General features: G+C 41.7%; 1 protein-coding gene and 1 pseudogene across 1 annotated transcript; both read left to right on the top strand.

Moving 5' to 3' along the window:
* The window catches only part of LOC133917911 (chloride channel protein CLC-c-like), a 31,848-nt pseudogene extending 23,281 nt beyond the window's left edge, over positions 1-8,567 (top strand).
* Positions 8,568-16,789: 8,222 nt separating this feature from the next.
* LOC133919097 (two-component response regulator ORR2-like) lies at positions 16,790-19,359 on the top strand. Its single transcript, XM_062363353.1, has 6 exons — positions 16,790-17,227; positions 17,593-17,681; positions 18,128-18,205; positions 18,296-18,366; positions 18,580-18,787; positions 18,900-19,359. Exons 1-6 carry the CDS (start codon positions 17,110-17,112, stop codon positions 19,041-19,043), a joined length of 708 nt encoding a protein of 235 aa, XP_062219337.1. The 5' UTR covers positions 16,790-17,109; the 3' UTR covers positions 19,044-19,359.
* The last annotated feature ends 483 nt before the right edge of the window (positions 19,360-19,842 follow it).

Genomic DNA, 19,842 nt, shown 5'->3' with positions numbered 1-19,842 from the left:
AATATAGTGCTCGCAACCATACTGCTCATATCGGAAATCAAGTTTAGTATATTCTGTTCTCAATTCATCATCGAGTAATATAGTGGATTGTTGTAAAAACTACGATAATAAGTGCATATATATCCATATTCCATAAAAAACAATAATGACAGGAGCATACATTTACACATGACATGGAAACAACATATGAAACATATATGAAATTGCTCAAAGATCTGACAGTAGGCATGAAACATATACAAAATTTCTCTCAGACTATGTATAACAATTGGCCCCAAGACATTAAATGTCCTGCCCCCTAATTGTTCGGTTGAACTCATCATCAATTGGGCTATTACATAAGTTCTTAACTAGCAAACAGAGCCTGGAGAAAAATCAAAAGAGTCTCTTAACAGTGCTGTTGTGATCAAACAGAGGACCCGGAACTGAACATACTTAGCCAAGACAAAACTGACAATAGCATATATCAAAAACAAAACTGACAGTAGCATCATCACAAGCCTCCTCTGAGCCTAATTTCAGTTCAACTACATCATCACATAGCAATACTCCAAAAACAACTCAGAATGTATCACCAACACACATGTCCAGAGCAACCACTCAGGCCTAAATGCTATTGTCCTTAGATAGTGAGCTCAATTTCAATTCAACTACATCATCACAGAGCAATACTACAAAAACAACTCACTATCCAGAGCATCATCACAGAGCTATACTCCAAAAACAACTCACTGTCCAGAGGAAGGAAGAGGAAAACTCACTGAGCGGGGAGGAGGAGGCCGGGGAGGAGGAGGCCGGCGCGGAGGAGAGCTCGGAGACCGGGGAGGAGGTGGTCGGGGAGGAGGAGGTGGCCGGGGAGGAGGAGGCTGGCGCGTCAGGGAGTCGGAGACTGGGGAGGAGGTGGCCGGGGAGGAGGATGTTGGGGAGGAGGAGGTCGGTGCATCGGGGAGTCGGAGACCGGGGAGGAGGTGGCTGGGGAGGAGGAGGCTGGCATGGAGGAGAGCTCGGAAATAGGGAGGCACAGGGAGGAGAAGACCAGGGACAGCAGAGAGTGCGTCGAGGGCATCGGAGGTGGGGGTGGCGGCGGCGATGGTCACGGCGGCGGCGAACCCTAGCACGTGCAACCAAAACACTTAGCCAAAATGAGAGTGCGCACACGCGGGGAAGAGGTAGGTTATATATACATATAAGTCATAGGTGACGGTTGATAAATGTCACCCGTCACCTATGAGTATCACCCGTCACTTATTTTAAGTAAAAGGCACCTTTTACTTCGACTCGGCAACATGCGCATAAGTCATAGGTGACGGGTGATAAACGTCACCTGTCACCTATGAGTATGACCCATCATATTTTGCTTCTAATATTACAAATTCAAATTTTACATTAATATTACAAATTCAAATAACTTGAAACTTAAAATTCAAATTTGACATTAACATTAACAATTCAAATAACTTAAAAGTCAAATTTGACATTAATATTACAAATTTGACACTAAAATTCAAATTCGTATTTTTCGTGCTTTCTTGACATGGATCCCTTCATTATGGTCAGGGCGGATGTATGGAGTTTCTGCGATCGGTGAAAGACGTGGCATGACTGCAGTAGCAAAAGGGGGGATTTCATCGAATTGATTGAACTCCTCCTCATCAATGACGTTTGAAACTCCGATGATGCGTCTTTTTCCCAGTGAGAACCATATGGCGTTTCTTCTTTGTTGTGTTAGTCACATAAAAGACTTAGCGAACATCTTTAGCGAGTACGAAGGGTTCAGACTTGTATCTGACATGTTTGAATCAATGCTAGTGAACCCATACTTGTCATTAGTGACGTCCTTTGCCCCATGTACCCAATGACACCGAAACAGGGCTACCTTGAATGCCAAGTAGTTCAGCTCCCAGATCTCCTCTATTTGACCGTAGTATACGCCTCTCTGCATGTCGTTGTCATAAGCATCTATACAGACACCACTATTCTGGTATGTGCTCTTCTTCTTGGGCAAACGTGTAAAATATGTATCCGTTTATATTGTACCCTTGATATGTCATAATTGTGTATATAGGGCCCGATGTCAATTTTTTTTATCAGAGTACTTGTAGGAGTACTCGATTGTCTGATTTGATCTCGGAACTAAGTCGTGAACCTTCGCATATGTTGCCTCGCAACCCAAGCTTCGGTCTGCCCTGGATTCTCTTCAAGAAGCATCTGTTTGTGCTCATCAACATAAGGGTACACTTCGCTCATTTGTTGCAGCACGAGGAAATGAGCTTGGTCGTAATCCTTCGGATCAGGAGTTATTGCCATCTTCCCCAGAACTCCCACAGTTGTGAGCCTCCCCTCATGGCGAGACTTAGGCACGTCAATTGGGTTATTTGGATCAATGTAATTAATAGACCACTCCAATACCTCCTCCGTCCCATAACCCTGCACGATGCATCCCTCAGGAAAGGCTTGATTCCTTACGTATGACTTGAGAACGCCCATATATCTCTCGTATGGAAACATGTGATGTAGGAACATGAGACCAAGGTAGTGTATCTCCTTCACAAGGTGAGCAGTGAGATGTACCATGATATCAAAAAAGGATGATGGGAAATACACCTCAAGAATACATAGAGTCTCAAAGTGTCTTCTTTCTAGCTCCTCCAGCGAGTCTGGATCGAGCACCTTTTGTTCAATTGCATTGAAGAAAAAGCATAGGCTCAGGATAGCCTCACAAACCTTTATTAGGAGGATGTTCCTAATAGCTACCGCAAGCAGTGATGTCATCAGCACATGGCAATCATGGGACTTCATCATGGCAAAATTTATTTTCAGCTCTTTCACCGAGACAAGTCTTGCAATATTGGACAAGTAATCAGAGGGAACTTTCACACTGTGCAAGAACTCGCATAATTCTTTTTTCTCCTTCCTGGAGAGAGTGATAGCTGCTGGGGGTAGGTGTTTTCCTTTGTCTGTATCTTGTGCATAGAGCTCCGGCCTTAAGCCTATTTCTTCAAGGTCAGCTCGTGCGTTCTCATGATCCTTTCCTTTTTCCTTCATTTGGAGCAATGTACCGATCAGACTCTCACAGATATTCTTCTTTACATGCATGTTGTCGATAGAGTGACGAACATCTAATTTTTTCCAATACTCTAGCTCGAATAGTATTGATTTCTTGTTCCACATTCCTAACTGTTCATCATCCTTAGAGGATTGATTTCACTTGCCAAGGATAACATTGATATTCTTAATCTGATTGTAGACATCTTCTCCGCTGAAATGCCTCGAAGGTAATGCTTTCTCCCTTGTGCCATCGAACTGCTTGTCCATGTTTTGGTACGGGTGTTTTCTGAGAAGGAAACGTCGATGCCGCTTGTACATTGTTTTCTTTGAGTTGTTCAACCTCAAACTACATGTGTCATCTAAGCAATGGGGGCAAGCTTCACCTTTTCTTTTGCTCTGACCTGACAAATTACGAAGTGCTGGCAGATCATTGATGATGATGAACAACATGTCGTGCAAGGTAAAGTACTCTTGCTTGTACTGATCCCAAACCTCGACGTCTTCCGACCAGAGTTTCTTAAGATCATCGACTAAAGGCTTGAGGTACACATCTATATCGTTGCCAAGTTGTTTCGGTTCTGATATCAAGATCGACAACATAATGTATTTCCGTTTATTACAAAGTCAGTGTGGAAGATTGTAGATCGACAATACAACAAGCCAGGTGCTATGTGAGGTACTCATGTTACTGAATGGATTCATGCCATTTGTGCTCATAACAAATCTAATATTTCTCAATTCTTCGGCGAACCAACCAAATGTGGAATCAACGATTCGCCACTGAGTGGAATCTGTCGGGTATCGTATCATTGTGTCGTTCTTACGACCCTCCTTATGCCAACACACCAATTGAGCCTCCTTTCTGTTGGCAAATAGACGCTTCAGATGGGGAATTACAGGAAAATACCACACCACCTTCCTAGGACCACCTTTACTTTTCTTGCCTTCGTCCCCATCACCACCGTCATTTCTACGCTTATATCGATGGGTTCCACATACAGGGCACTGATCCAGCTCTGCATACTCTCCATAAAACAAGATACAATCCTGCTTACATGCATATATTTTTTCTATTTCCAGTCCTAAAGGACAAATTATCTTCTTCGCGTCATAGACACCCTCAGGCACCAAGTTCCCCTATGGTAGCATACCCCTTAGTAGATCCAGCAATGCTTTGAAACACTTGTTAGTCCAACCATGGGTTGCCTTCAGCTGTAGAAACTTTAGGTTCCTAAATATCCACGTGTACTTCTCCTTACAGTTGGGATAAAGGGGCGTCTTGGAATCCCGCACAAATTCCTAAAATAGCAAACTCACAATTGTTATACTCGTCGTGCCACTCGACATCCCACACCATATGGTCCACATTCTCCACAAAATCCTCAAGATCATTATCATTCAAACCTAATATGTCATCATCCCTGAGATCATGATCCATTTCACCGGGTGTAAGTCCTTGATCCACATTGTCAGTATGGAGGGCCCAATCCATCTCTCTCTCGTTAAGGCCTTCTTCGTCATGTTTATTCCAACATGTATAATTCTCTTTAAATCCACACATGACCAAGTGTGCATGGATATTGTCTAGTTTCGGGAACTTCTTTTCATTCCTGTAGTTGCGACATGGACAATACATTACCGTTTTACCACGATCTTTCATATCTGCCAAGGCAGCACTCATGGAATGCTTCACCTCACTCAGGTACTCCGGACAAGTCTGGATCTCGAGGTACATCCAGCTTTTATCCGTCATCTACAATTAATGTAAAAACATTCATTCTTCATTAACAATTACCTTAATTTCATGGTTAAGTACGCGATTAAAAATTCCCTACAAATACACTAGATCTATGGCATCTCGCGGTAGATCAGGCAAATCTAATATCAAATCTAACATAAATACAACTCACTTGTACTAAGATTTTGGATAAACATGCAAAACGGTCGATTACAACTCAAAGCACAACAAATCTACCAATTAGGGTTTAGAGGAGGAGAGGAAAGGAGGAGGAAAAGGGGAGATGCGATCCTTCAAAGACCTAGCACCAATTCAAACTTCAAATCAACAAGATATTGGAGAATCCCTAGAGGAGCTAGTGAAAATCACCAGCCACTATGTGGGCGGCACTGTACAGTAACTGTTCGCCCGCACAGTGGCTAGCTAGCTCTTAAAATAGAGTTGAGTAATATGTGCCGGGTGATAAGGTTACCCGTCACCTATTAAGAGTCATAAGTGACAAGTTGCATTATAACCCGTCACTTGGCTCAGGTAAGCCCGTCACCTTTGCCAAGTTATAAGTGACGGGTCATAAGATGACCCGTCACTTATTACTGTTGCAGGGGGACCCGTCACCTATGACCAAATCATAAGTGACGGGTTTAGTTATTACCCGTCACTTATGTTATTGGTGACGAGTAATATTATGACCCATCACCTATTGTCTGGTATCAGTGACGGGTCTATAAATAGGCGCGACCCGAGGTGACATAAGTGATGGGTCGCGTAATAACCCGTCACTAAACTATGTCTCCTATATCCGTTTTTCAGGTAGTGGTTCTTCTCATATCCAAGACAATAGCAGATAACTTTAACAAGGGGGTTTATGATCAGATAGTGGTGATGAAAGGCTTGCTGTTCATGGAGGCTCATGCTGAACCATACATAAGGCGCTTGGTTGCTGGTGATGTTGTGTCTGGCCCACTTATCACCTTTTCAGGTGTTGAGAAGTTGGGGAACATTGTTCATGCATTACGGGTAACAGGCCATAATGGATTTCCGGTGGTTGATGAACCACCCATTGACCATCCCCAACAGTTTCCCTTCAGGGGCCAGAATCCCTTCACGACGGGATTTTCGTTCCCTTCAATGCTCCAACAGTTTCCCTTCACGGTTCCCGTCACGAAGGGATTCCCATGATCATTCCCTTCAGGACAGGATTCTCTCTTCTTTCCCTTCATGATTCCCCTCGAAGGGAAGCTATTAGAGATGAGAGAAAATAAGGGGAATGAGAACGGGGAAGAGAATCAGGAAGGGAACGAAATGAAGGGAATATTGTTGGAGATGGTCTAACGGAAGCCCCAGAACTGGTTGGGCTTGTGACTAAATCTCATCTATTGGTTTTGCTAAAAAGCAAGAATTTCATGAAGGGGCAGATGAAAACTAGTGGTAGCTTTGTTCTGAGAAGATTGGTGCATTTGACTTTGCCAAGCCAGGGTCAGGGAAAGGTTTGAAAATTGAGGACCTGGATTTCACTGATGAGGAGATGGACATGTATGTGGATCTCCACCCAGTTACAAACACCTCACCTTATACGGTGCTTGAGACAATGTCACTGGCAAAAGCTGCGATCCTTTTCCGGGAACTAGGGTTGAGGCACCTTTTGGTTGTGCCCTAGATTACACTGATACCGACATGCGTATCGGACATGACACGTATCGGACACCGCGGTACGACATTATCCTAAAATGACCGATACCACGGTGCGACTATGTACTTTAATAATTATTATATATATATATATATATATGTAAAATATAAGTTGCAAAGCTGAAAAATGTACCTGTAGCTATAACTGTAAGACCATCCTTGCCTCTTCAATTCTACATATTAGCAAGTAGCATGATCACTTCAGTGAATAACTTCAGGCTTCAGCAAGTAGCGTGATCACTTCAATCCATTCAATGAATAACTTAATAATTGGCGTTGACAATGGCATTCACCTGGCCAAAAAAGTAGCATCATCACTTGATCAGATCAACACGTTTGCTTATGTAACAAAATACACTTGAATACTTGATTCATGAATGACAATTGATAAAAGAAATTAGCTAAATTGCAGGCTGCAGCTGGTCAGTTGTATAAAATTGAATTGAAGAGGATGAATTACCGTGCACTCTCCCTCTCCAGTTGCTCTTCTCAACTGCCTGCAAGCAAGCAGTAGCACGCCCTCGCTGCTACCTGGGCGACCAGATCCACCTCTAGGAATCGCTGCTACCTGGGCGACAAGATCCACCTCTAGGACCCACTGGGCTCCTCTGTCCAGTATCGCTGCTTCCCTACCGGTTGAGCTCCTGCACGTGCTCGTCTTTCTCCGCTGCCGGCAGCTGGGTCGAACCCCATCCGCCGACCAAATCTGTGAAGCCCAGTGAGCACCCTATCGATTCCTTTCAACTACAGCTGCTCCACTTCTTGGCACACCTCAGCGCAGCCTCGTCACCCTTCTTCTTCATCCACAGCTCACTAGAGATGCCGCCCCGTCCGCACCAAGATCTGTCGACGAGGAAGCTCACCATCGACCGGCCATTCTGGACCGCCTCTACCCAAGATGCAGTAGGGACGAGCTCCGTTCGGAGAAGAATAACAGCAACTAAGGTAGGGAGAAGGAAGAACAACGACACATTAAGTAGCTGAGGAGGAGGAAGAACTCAACAGGCGACATCGATCTCAGGCGGCTGGCGTGGGGTAGCGTCGAGCTGTGTCCATCCCAGGCGGCCGGCATGGGGGGCAGCATCGATCTGCTACGGGCTAGCATCCATTTCAGGCAGCCGATGCAAGGCGGTGTCGATCTGCTGCAGGCCAACGTCCATCTCAAGCGGCCGGCGTGAGGTGGCATCGCTTTGGTGGAGGCGGCATCGACCTAGTGCGCGTCGCTCTGGTGGAGGCGCAAGCGACGTCGATGACCTAGCGTGGGGGTCATGTAGTGCCTACCGTGGGTCGGGCCGTGTCACATGACGTGTCCCAACCGAATCCAAGTCGTATCTAAAATACATTTATTTTTATTCTGTAATTATGCGATACTCCTCCGATACGTATCGACGCCGTATCGGCACCATGTACGTATCAGACACGGTACGTAGTGCGAGTGCGGCAGTAAAGAGGCGTGTCGGTGTTTCAGAGGTTGTACCAAAGACCCCAGACGTAAGATCTCTCTCACTTGGTCAGACATGGAATGCATATACATGAAAACTTATAGTGACAAATTAGACACTCTAATTAATGATTCAAATGCTTAATCATTCTTAGTTCATTTACGTGCTTAGTTTCACTAATTTAGTAATTTGTGCACTTGATATGGATTCTGGTTTTGGATGCGGTTAAAAGTTGTATACTCGTATTATAGGTGCTTATTACCTCATCACATGTTAGGCTCAAACAACTACACCATATATCCTATTCTTTTGACATGAGATATTCTATCTTTTGAATATATATATAGGAAGTACAGACTAGTTTTCCTATGTGTGTAATGTGTTTTTGAGTACTGTAATATAATTTCAGACTAACCGCAACCAACTGGGTTATGCCTTGAAAGTTACAGCCTTAAATCATTTCTGTATTCCCCTTATTTAGTTTGTGAAATGTTCCAAGGCTGATGATGGATCTTTCTCTTTCTTGTTGAGTGCAGAGGCCTCCCATAGTCGGAATTCTCACAAGGCACGATTTCATGCCTGAACACATTCACAGTCTGTTCCCAGGTCTCAACCCTCACAAATTTCATTCAGCATCAATGGCAGGCTAGCTGATCATGAAACTTTTTTCTGCTTCTCATCTCTGTAAATTATTCGGGTGCTTCCGGTGTGTAAAATGCAAAGGTGTACCTGTCGTTCAATTGGCGAGGGCTCTCATCTTCTGTACATGGCTTGAATGGATGATGATCTTATGAAATTATGCACAACACCTATAATTCACCAGAACCATGGAAACTTTTTCGTTAGCCACCAAATAAACATGAGACATCCAAAAAGATGATTGTATAACTCTCAATTTACTCTACATATAAATCAAATTCGTTGAGATAAATAAAAGTTAGTAATTGCAAATGATAGTTAGTAGGTAAAGAAAAAACAAAAAAGGTCCAACTTTGTAGCAAGCTTCTCCTTTTTCTTTATTTTAACACATGAGTTTTATGTTCAAAGTTTTAAAGGTTCAACAACAATATATATACTACACATTTATTGTTTGAATTTTCATTTTTATTTACTGCCAAAACCGAAAAGGGTTTTCACCATTCCATTATATTGTCAGTTTCCACTTTCTAAGGGTCAATTGGAAATCTTCTGCTTAGGTCAAATGGTTAGATCTTAAAGCAAGGTTGCATAGTGCTTTTTGTTTCTTTTCAACTGATCATGTATCTTTAGTTCATTATTCTCCTTTGGCACGGGTTTGATATATGCAAATGTGCCCTTAAGCAGTGTGCCCTTTTGAGAACAAAATTAAAAGTTTAAATAGGTTTTCCGTCTCATACAATATGGTAGCGTACTAGAGAAAATATACATGAGCTGAAATGATAGAATAATTAATGCGTCTGATTCACCTACTGGTATACTCTCTTTAGTCAAAAATACTTGAAGTTTGGACATGACTTAGTCTCTGATATCAACTTTTGACTACTATTTTCTATTAGAATATATCTATAAAATCCAATAAATGTGATATATGAAAGTATTTTAAAAAATAAATCTACACATATCATTTTTCATATTTCTAAACTAAATATTTTAAAAATTATTAATAGTCAAATGTTTAAAAGCTTGGCACTTATCCAAAACGGAAAGTATTTGTGACCAAAGAGAGTATTTTTCATAATCTAAAATGACACGCCTGTTGAGAGAGACCACAGCTGCAACTATCAACATATAGCGAGAGAAATTCTGGAATATATATTGGTTACTTTCTCCTTTACTTTCACACACAAAATAGTTTCATGAATATATCATGATACAGCTATACCCGACAATTGAGTTATGAGTGAGAAAGTGTACAGCCCTCTCTGATCTGCCTCGTGATATACTACAGGAGATAGTACTGTTCTTGGAGACCATTATATTCCCTCTGTTTCCAGACAGTTTGTTGGAAGGAGGTCTCCATTGGGACCTACTGTCCTCTAATTATTCTCGTTTTGATTGGGGCCGATTAACTCGTACGTGGAGTTGTTCATCTGTGATGGTCTGATGGAGATGCAGCTGCCAGCCCCCCTGCTGACAAACATGCATGCACATATTCCAAACTCCCTTCAAATTCCTTTCCCGCCTTGATCCAATGACTAGTCATGCGCATGGTAGAAACCATCAGATCATGCTAAAGAGTCGCCACAGTAGTATCATCCGGATGATTAGCATAAAATTAACTCTGCCTGGAACACAGAAATTTCATTAAATGTATAGCTTTTATATACATAGTTCAAAGACAATGTAGTTTTTTGAAATTAGGATACGTTTAGCAGGTTCCGAATTCTCTGAGAAGCATTTCTGATTCAGTTTTTCCCTGAGGATATTTTTTTTCTAAATTAGAATCACTTTATGCAATTATTTAGCTAGTTTCACTACGTGAAAAAAGTTATGAGTGACGAGTGGTAACTATCATTAGTAGCAGGTCATGCACTTGTCACCCCAAACACGTCACCGATGAGTCGACATTGATGACAGGTTAAGACCCGTCACCAATTCAGTCATAGGTAATTGATTCGTCACTTATGAAAGTCATAAGTGACGGACCGTAACAGTGATCCGTCTCTTAAAATTGAACATAAGTGATATGTCGTAATAGTGATCCGTCACTTATAACTTTTTCATATTTTTACATGAAAAATGTTTAAAAATATATATTTTTCTCCCGAGCCACACAACACACGGGCCCATCACATATGCCCCATAAGCCACGTTATTTTTCAAACTACTTTCAGTCTTTGTATTCTGTGGGAATCGAACCCACGACCTCCCTTCGTGCTTGTACCCCTTACCACCTCAGCTATCATGTCTTTATGATAGAAAGCGGATATTTTATCTTTTTAACCTAACCCGTCACCTATGACTGATTTGATGATGGATCACAGTTATGACCCGTCATCTATGACTATGTTACTAAATATGTGATCCAGAGCGTTTTCGATAAAATGGGTATAACTTTTGCATACAATCTCTGATTTTGATGTTTTTTTTACTCTACGGACATCTACAGAAAAAGTTATATTTGTTCGCCCACTTCATCGAGTTCAGTAAATTTTTCGAGACCAAAAACGGTCTGAAAGATTGAGTTCTCGTGCCCTAAAGTTTATGCACCATTTTCGGAACTCACGTTTGCGTCCATAGCCGCTACCCCTTACATCAAACTTAAATAGAAATATACAATAATTCTTATTCTAGTGCTGCTGAGGTGAGAAAAATAAAATAAAAAATTATAGTATCATGCTATGTACATATTTACTATATAAGCAAAAAAATTAAGTATGTTGTGATAGAAAACTGATTGACTAATACATCTAATGATTGATTAATTAAAATTCCTTCACTTACTTTGTTTCGTAAAACTGATCATTAGTAACGGGTCACAACTTGACCTGTCATTAATAACTTGATCATTAGTGACGGGTTACAAATTTTCTTGTCACTTATGACTGGTCAAGAATGATTCGTCACTTATGACTGGTAATGAGTGACGGGTCACAATTTGACCTGTCACTTATGATTAGCTTACGATGATCTATCACTTATGACGGGTAATAAGTGACGAGTAATAATTATAACCCGTCACTATTATTATAAGGAACGGGTCATATGACCCGTCACTAATTTTGTGTCTTCTTTGTCTATTTTTTACGTAGTGTTTGGTTGTGTGAGTGAGTGAGAGGGAGGTGATTTAGGTGAGAGACCACGTTTTAGGTTAGTCTGCTACTAGTAAAAAAAATAGAAAAAGTTCTCCTGATATCTTGTGGGACTCAGAAACTAAAATGTTCGTTCAGTAAGGTTTCTCCGGTTTCTAGTGAGAATCTGGATCCAGAATTGTTGCCAAACGATGCCTTACTCTAACTAATACACATGCATCACGGTGACACTGTACCAACACTGGAATTACCGAAAAAGTATGCTCTTGACGAAAATATGCATACTCTTATTCAATAGCTAAGAAAAGCATATGATAGTGTGAGAATTCGTCTATATTGTATTCGAATTAATCATTAGGTGATCATTTAATAAGAAAGCTAGCACATATCCGTCTCTTGACGTATCACATGTTAACCCACATCTCATCACAACGATCGTAGCCACTAATGATTAACACGAATCCAATCCCAGCAGTCTCGATATATGTGCGCTTTGATAACTCCCAGGAGAGCTATTATCCACACATATCTCTACCAACATGTATATCACAATATCACAATTATACAAAAGCACAAAAGATTACACGTTGATAAATTAATCAAAAGATAAGTATTATCTAATGCACATATACATCAATCGTAGCGGAAAAACATCTAAAGAAAAACAAAGGCCGGTGGAGCTATTTGCCCATAAGGCAACCGAGCAGAGTTAGTAGTAGTATAGTAACTACTCGTCACCACACCGCTCTTGTGAGGTACAAGTAGCCGGCACCTAACTTTACCTACAAAACAATCAACAAAGCACGTTGAGTACGAAAGTACTCGCAAGATTTACACATATGAGTATATATATCCCTGACTCAAAGGATAATGTATTTGGATGAATTAGAAAGGAATATACCATAATGTAAACTGAATTATGTGAAAGACAATTCACCCTACAACTTAACATGTGAGCACCTACCTAAATTAACACTTAAGCTATCCTATCATGAACATAAGAACATAACCATAATTGATATATAAACATACTCTCCCTGACATAAACCTTCAATAGCCACCTCCCAACACACCACATACGACTACCATCAGAACTCCATGACTGATGCGGATGGACATAAGCGTGCTCATGACTAAGAACGTGGCAATTCGAATTGATTTTACACCCTGCAGGGGGTATATCTTTACCCACACGACGCGAGATCACCCTCCATACAACCCGTCAGTTGTAAGCGATGATTCACGTGGTAACCATTCACTTACCCACCCCGAACATTTGTTCTCATGCCCGAGTATGCAGAGACTACCTAGATCTACTCCCGGAGGAATCTCAGGTGACTCTACAAGCCCTCTCGCTCACATGCGGGCACATGAGTCAAATGAATGCAGCGACTTATGATACATGGCTCATTTGTCCCATATACAGATCTGTGATAGTACGAAAAGCTCATCATGTAAGAATTAAGTCTATAGTTCACGAACGATGGAAAGTTCCACTGCTCGACTTCTACCAGTGATCTATGCATTGCTAAATATTTCAGATAAATTTTAAGTTAGATAATATCATGGTTATCCCCAGGTTACAAGGATTATGATCAACAATAAACAAGATAGGGATAAATGCAACAAGATAAGTTCTACTCGATTCCCGACATCGACTAGCTATGATGCATATACGACACATAGCAATATATAATATATTGACCAATAATTCACCAAACTATGGGAGAAATATGATAGATGTTTGCCTTAGTACTCTACATTCAAATCAAGATCAATCACAAAACCTTCTTAAGAAAATCCATCACTCTCCGGTTCGTCGATCACTACAAAAGGAAAATGCATCGCCATGAGCATGATGAAATGCCATAAAATATGCTTTATGATGCATGAAAATGTTTTTCCTAGTTAGCACATTTTATAAGAAGTCTAGCAAAATTGGTTTGGGCTTGTAAAGAATTAAAGGTGAAATAATGAAGCTTTAATATAATTAATTTATCTTAAAAAATTAAATAATTATTTCATAGTTGTGGATATTTTTAATAGGTAGAGGACATTATTATGAAAAAAAATTGGTTTCAAAATTTTTAGAGCTATAAAGAATTAATTATGTATTTTACAAGTTTCAGCAAAAAGTAAGCTGCACTAAAATGGGTCTGTCTGAGTTGACCACGGTCAGACCACAAATATGGGTGGTTAGACCGCTGGGAGTGGCAGTCGGACTATGGGGAAGGGCGGTCAGACTCCTTTGAAGTACATCGGTTTGATACCCGACGGTTAGACCGACCCGAGGGGCGGTTCGACTCTTGGAACGGCAGTCAGATCATTATGAGGCGTGATCGGACCGATGTGCTTGGTCGGTGGCACTTGACGAACTTGCTGGCGATGATTCCGACGATGCCTTTGGCCAAGGCTGGCACCTAAATGCTCTATGTCATGAGGAGAACCTATTTTAGGTGGTTTGAGTGATATTTATGGGGCCAAAAGCTTGGGCCCCATGGATCGATGTTCATGGCTAGGTGGAGCTCGGTCCTATGGCTATGGGGAGTGGGGGAACTTTGAGAAAATGAGGGGAAATGGGTCGGCGGGCTTCACCTTGGTGTGGGAAAGTTTTCTAGATGGTTGGTCAGCTCCGAGGAAGCTCTGATGTGGAGATCGATTTTGGGGTGCCCCGATGGGCCTAGAGTTGGAAGAAAGGATTGGGGCTTGCTTTGGCGAATGGATGCTTGGGGATGAGCTCGGGAACGACATGGGGAACTCGTGGGTGATCTTCTCCTCCGATCTTCGGCGTCCGTGAAGCTCGAGGTGGAGAAATGGTGAGGGATCTCCTCTCCCTCTCTCTTTCTCTCCGGTGAGGATAGAATGAATGAGTGAGGGAGTGAGAGAGAGTCGGTGGGAGTCAGTCAATGAGCTTTAAGTGTCATTTTGAGTTCTGGCGATCTGATTGCGGGGAGGCACGATCAGACCGCGGAACCCACATGTTGAAAGTCTCTTTTTGGTTTATACCTCATCCTTCCTAAATGACTCTGGTGCTTCCTAACCATTTCTAAACAATTATCATTCATAAACATACAGTGGGAACTCGCGTTGATTAACAACGTAATATTTTTAAAAAATATTTTTTAACACTTAAAAAACAAAAAACATGAATTATAATGTCACGATGCATATACATATTTGATGACTAAGGGTTTTTTAGGTGTGACAGATAGCCCCTTTTTACACTTAGCTAAACGTAAGTGAACCACTCCACTCCGTCTAATTGAGGATACAACTAGAGCCACTCTATCTGACAAAAAAAAAAAGAGTCAAAGAAACGAAAACAAAAGGCTTGATAACTGAAGTCATGGGTCTGACTAGAGCCAACCACTTTCTTTTCCCAGAAGGAAAAAAGGACGAGGAGAAACTTCTCTGGCCACAATAATTTACAACTTTGCTTCTCTGAAGCAGATCCAAGTTGGAGATTTTTATGCGAACTGTTGGGATTTGGGGAGATCGCCAACGAGTCATGCCATTTGTTTATTCTGTTGATGATACACGAGGATCTCCCCAAAGAAAAAGAATTGTTACAAGATATGGGGATCGTTGCTACCACAATTATATATTTTTAGGGAATCAAGAGATTTTAGACGTTTGGGTACTGCAAACTTGACCATAGCAAGCTTTGTTTGGAAAACAAAATTCCAATGGAGCATGGTAAAAAAGAACAAGGCTAAAATCCTTCAGCTCCAGACGCTGCTGCTACTATTTTACATCTCTTGTGGGAGTAATTGAGTAAGTGATACAGGTGCACGGAGCAGTTTCATAGAGGCCCTTACGCGGCGGCTGGTATCGCACTCCTCTATCTGCAGCGGCGTGGAGCCGACAGGTGGGACCCAAGAGATCTCGGCCACACAAAAATGGAGGAATCTCGGCCGTTGACCTGTAAATGGACGGTTGTTGCTCGCGCACGCTTGTGCTCGTGTCCTGTGTTTGCAGTGCTAGGCAAGTCCCGGCGATGGAAATGTTTATCGTACGTGCACCCACCTGTTGTACTCCATCGTGCGTGATTATGTTAATTATGAGTTCTAATGGAGTAGTACTACATCTAATCATAAATACATTTTATTTTAAATAAGATACGATCATGATGGATCCAAAACCAAGAAGAGGCTCTCCCTCTTTTTTTTCCTCTTTTTCTTTTCTTCTTTCTCTTCTTTTCTTCTTCCTCTTCCGATCCCCTTAAATCCATTGCTAGGTATGCTACAATACGTAGCTTTGACCAATATTTTTTATTAAAGTATATTTATAAATTTCATTTTATTTGTGATACTATGAAATAATTTTTCAAGATAAATCTACACCTATGATTTGAAGTTTTTCAAACTAAATATTTTAAAAACTATTGTTAATTAAAGTTTTTAAAGCTTTATCGAATATTTTTCAAAACGATATGTATTTATGACTACTAGGAGATATCCAGCGTGGTAAATGTATTGCCTTATTATGGATTTGATGATGAAACTCGTTTTCTGTGTTTTTGTTTTGGAGACTAAAACAGTTTTGTTGGCACCGTTGGAGACCCAGGGCAATGAAGTTTCACAAATATATCTAGCGCCAAATAGGAAATTTACGTCCACTGCCATGCATGGGTATGCTAACCTTGGTCCTTCTCTAGCACTATAATTTGTCCAATGATGCTAACTTTTTTCTTCTAAAATATGATACTATAAACTTAAATATATGCTCCGACATCTAAATATTTCAGTCCCCCTCGCACAAAACTGTATCTTGTGTCCTGTTTTTCTTTTCGTCGTGTGCTCGAACCTAGCTCAACAATTTCTTAAACCTCACAACAGTTTCTGAAACTTATTTTAACAATTTTTAAAATGTAGCAATGACTTTCACTAGTTAGAAAAAAAACCTAAAACTAAATCACCATCAGCTCAAACAGTATAATAGATTCAGCGGCATTATGTATAGCATTTGATTTTGGGCGCATGGAAAAAGAAAGAGGGAGAAAGAAAGAAAGAAAAAAAGTAGGAGGGTGGAGAGAGATTTTCCCGACAAGCAAATCCAGAGGAAAGCATTTCCCCGGCCCCACCACCCTCCCACCGCACGCGCGCGGGACCCACGCCTCCTTCTCCCTCTTCCCTCTCTCGCTTTGCTGAAATGCTGAGTGCCGACTCCCCCTCCCCTCTCTCTCTCTGTGTGCGCTCTTCAGCTTCAGAGGAGAGCTCAGTGCTGTGTCGCCCTTCCTCTCTCTCTCTCTAGTCTCTTCCTCTCCCTGTCTACACCGTGGGTAGACTGAGACACAGATTACGAAGCGCTCCTTCTCTCTCATCGCCATCCTTCTTACTTACTGGCTCAAGCCCCGCGTTTCTTTCCCTGGACCGTCGTCTTGGTTGTCACTTGTCACCACGATACCAGTGCAAGAAAAGAAAGAGAGAAGCGGCCATTACTTGCGGGTTCGGAAGGAAGGATGGGAGGAGAGAAGCCGGCGGCGGTGAGGGTTCTGGTGGTGGACGACTCCCCCGTCGACCGGAAGGTCGTCGAGCTGCTGCTCCGGAACCACAAGGGCGGCCCGGCGCCATTCCAGGGTCAGCTCCGTCCACCTTAATTACCCTTCCATTTCTTGATTAAATTCTTTCTGCCCTCCTGCTGTGCGTACGTGTTCTTGTTGTGCGTGCAATCCTGTACTGTCATTCGTGCTCCGCGCCCCTGTAGTTTCAACGTCATGTATATATCATACTATCCCCCTCGTGTTTCATCCATTCATCTCTGTCAATTTCTTTTACCGTCCATTGGGTAGTTACCTGTTAAGTACTTCACATCTTTGTGCCTACTCCCAATACAGTACTTCTTCATTGTGGCTGATGTTAGAAGGAAAAAAAGAATCTTTCGATTGCTTGTTTCATTCCTGCAAATTGCAGTCCAAATTAAGAGCTCGATTTCATTCCTTCAGTTACCGCCGTTGACAGCGGCAAGAAGGCGATGGAGCATCTCGGACTCAAGGGACAAGGGAAGCTGGATTCATCTGCTGCTGATGCTAACGTGAGTACTGAAACGACCAACCTCATGTATTCGTATCAAGCAGCTCTGTACATATCGGCAGAGGCAAAGCTGCACTAAGCTACTTAATTTTTTTCACTTGGGAACCTGAATGAATAGATGAACGTTAGGACTAGTGAAATACTAGATTTTTACCAGAATGGTAAGATTTTTTTTCTTTTTTGCTAGTACAAGTTACCTGATTTGTAAGATACATATGGAGATAGATAAAACTTGTGCCAGTAAGACACCTCACCGTGCAGCAATGAGCAATCCGGTCCCTCTTTTGTTCAAGAAAAATTCCTTATTTGTGAGAAGCGTGTTACGGTAAAATGACTGCGATGAAGTTCGTCATACTATGATAAAGGGAGTAGCATATGACTAGAAATCTTGACTGCAAGTACAAAGGTGAAAAACTCTGAAATAGGCCTTCCTGAATTATTTTGCAGGAGCTAACCGTTGACATGGTGCTCACTGACTACTGCATGCCGGAGATGACTGGCTATGACCTTCTCAAGGCCATCAAGGTAAAACACCATCTCCTTTGCAACCTTCATTTGACATCAATTCTGAGTTAATGTTACTTGAATTATAAAGATTAGACTTCGAATTGTCAGGCATTGAGCTCCCCAAATCCGATCCCGGTTGTCGTGATGTCGTCGGAGAATGAACCCCAGCGGATCAACAGGTGAAATTCTCCCCCTTTCCCCACCCCATCATTTTGTGCAAAGCAGATGCCGTTATATACGCCAAACGAAAGCCGCTTTTGGTCTCTGACTATGTTCTGTGCATGGTTTAAACCCTTTCTGAAAGCTAGATTTGCGCGACTTTTCAGAAGGAAAAGCTAGATTTGCATTGCACATCAACACTAACAGGCCCACCACCTCTTTGAATAAAGCAGATGCTTAACAGCAGGTGCTGAAGATTTCATCCTCAAGCCACTCAAGACCAAGGACGTGCAGCGCCTGCGCAACTGCTCCAACGCAAGATCACCGAAGGATGCCGACGCTCGGTGCGAGAGCTTGAGCAGCAGGCGGAAGCCACCCTCGGACCAGATTGCCAAGAAGACAACATCCGAGCAGAGATCACAATTTGCAGGATTTGCCATGGTATGACCACTCTTCTGTTCTTTCCCACCATCTCCTTCTGTTCCTTAATGAATAACATATTGACATATCACGATGAAGCCCATCGATTTCGTCTGATATTTTAAAATTTCAGGTGCTGAATGCTTCCAGCATCGAGCTGCCGCACTACTTCCATTTCCTCTTCAAGTTCATCCTGCTCGCGTACGCGGTGCTGTGCCTAAGCGAGCTCCTCCACAGATGGTCCAATGGTTCCTTTCTCTCCCTGTGGTCTGCATGAGATGAGATCAATCAATATGAGGGTAACAAGCCTTTTCTTTTCTTTTTCCAGCAACTCAAGCATGAGGAGCTAGCTTTTGCTCTTCGCTATAAATTTCAACAGTCCAGCAGCAGCTCTCATTCGGTAGAATATTGTTTGCTTGGAGATCCTAACCGTGTTCCATCGGGTAAATTAGCGCTCGTTCTTGAGCATTATATTGTTTGCTTTGCTGGGGGAAGAAAAGAACTGTGATAATGTGATGATATCTTTCCTTCATTTGATATTGTATAAATGCATGATTTGAGAGGTGTAGGAACGAGATTAGCGACTAGAGAGGTGTAGGAACGAGATTAGCGACTAGAGAGGGTGAATAGGCGTCTCAATAAATTTCTTGCGAAATCGATGGTATTTTACTATTTAGGTTACCCAACGTACTTTAAAACTCAAACAGAAGTAAAAATAGAGAGAAATTTTAACAAGAGAAAATCGAGGCAACACGACTCTACGGATGATATTTAAACCATAAATTTAATTTAAGATCAATCCATATGTCTTAGCATTCAAAAGATCACAATTTGTAAAAAACAAGAAAAGATAAATATCGAGCAACGAAACTCTACAAGTTGATTATCTAGAGACAAGGGAATTTAAGATCCTATCATATAACCGTGTGTATGCGAATTTTATACCTCTAGTAACCAGAAAAATGATCTCATAATGTGCTAAAATTTCAGCCAAAAAATCAAAATCGGAAAAAAAATTACAAAAGAAACAATAAAAGAAAACTAGAAAGAGAGAAATTCAAGCATATATAAAAATA

Source organism: Phragmites australis, chromosome 5 (assembly GCF_958298935.1).
Source record: "Phragmites australis chromosome 5, lpPhrAust1.1, whole genome shotgun sequence".
Classification (NCBI taxonomy): domain Eukaryota; kingdom Viridiplantae; phylum Streptophyta; class Magnoliopsida; order Poales; family Poaceae; genus Phragmites; species Phragmites australis.
Note: the sequence above shows the minus strand (reverse complement) of the source record. Positions and strands in the feature narration are given on the sequence as shown.

What these genes read in the sequence shown, in the direction of transcription:
- LOC133919097 (XM_062363353.1), top strand. Translation starts at nt 17,110, where the DNA reads ATGGGAGGAGAGAAGCCGGCGGCGGTGAGGGTTCTGGTGGTGGACGAC. An exon ending in CATCTGCTGCTGATGCTAAC is followed by an intron (nt 17,682 to 18,127) that starts GTGAGTACTGAA and finishes ATTATTTTGCAG; the next exon opens with GAGCTAACCGTTGACATGGT. An exon ending in GAACCCCAGCGGATCAACAG is followed by an intron (nt 18,367 to 18,579) that starts GTGAAATTCTCC and finishes TGAATAAAGCAG; the next exon opens with ATGCTTAACAGCAGGTGCTG.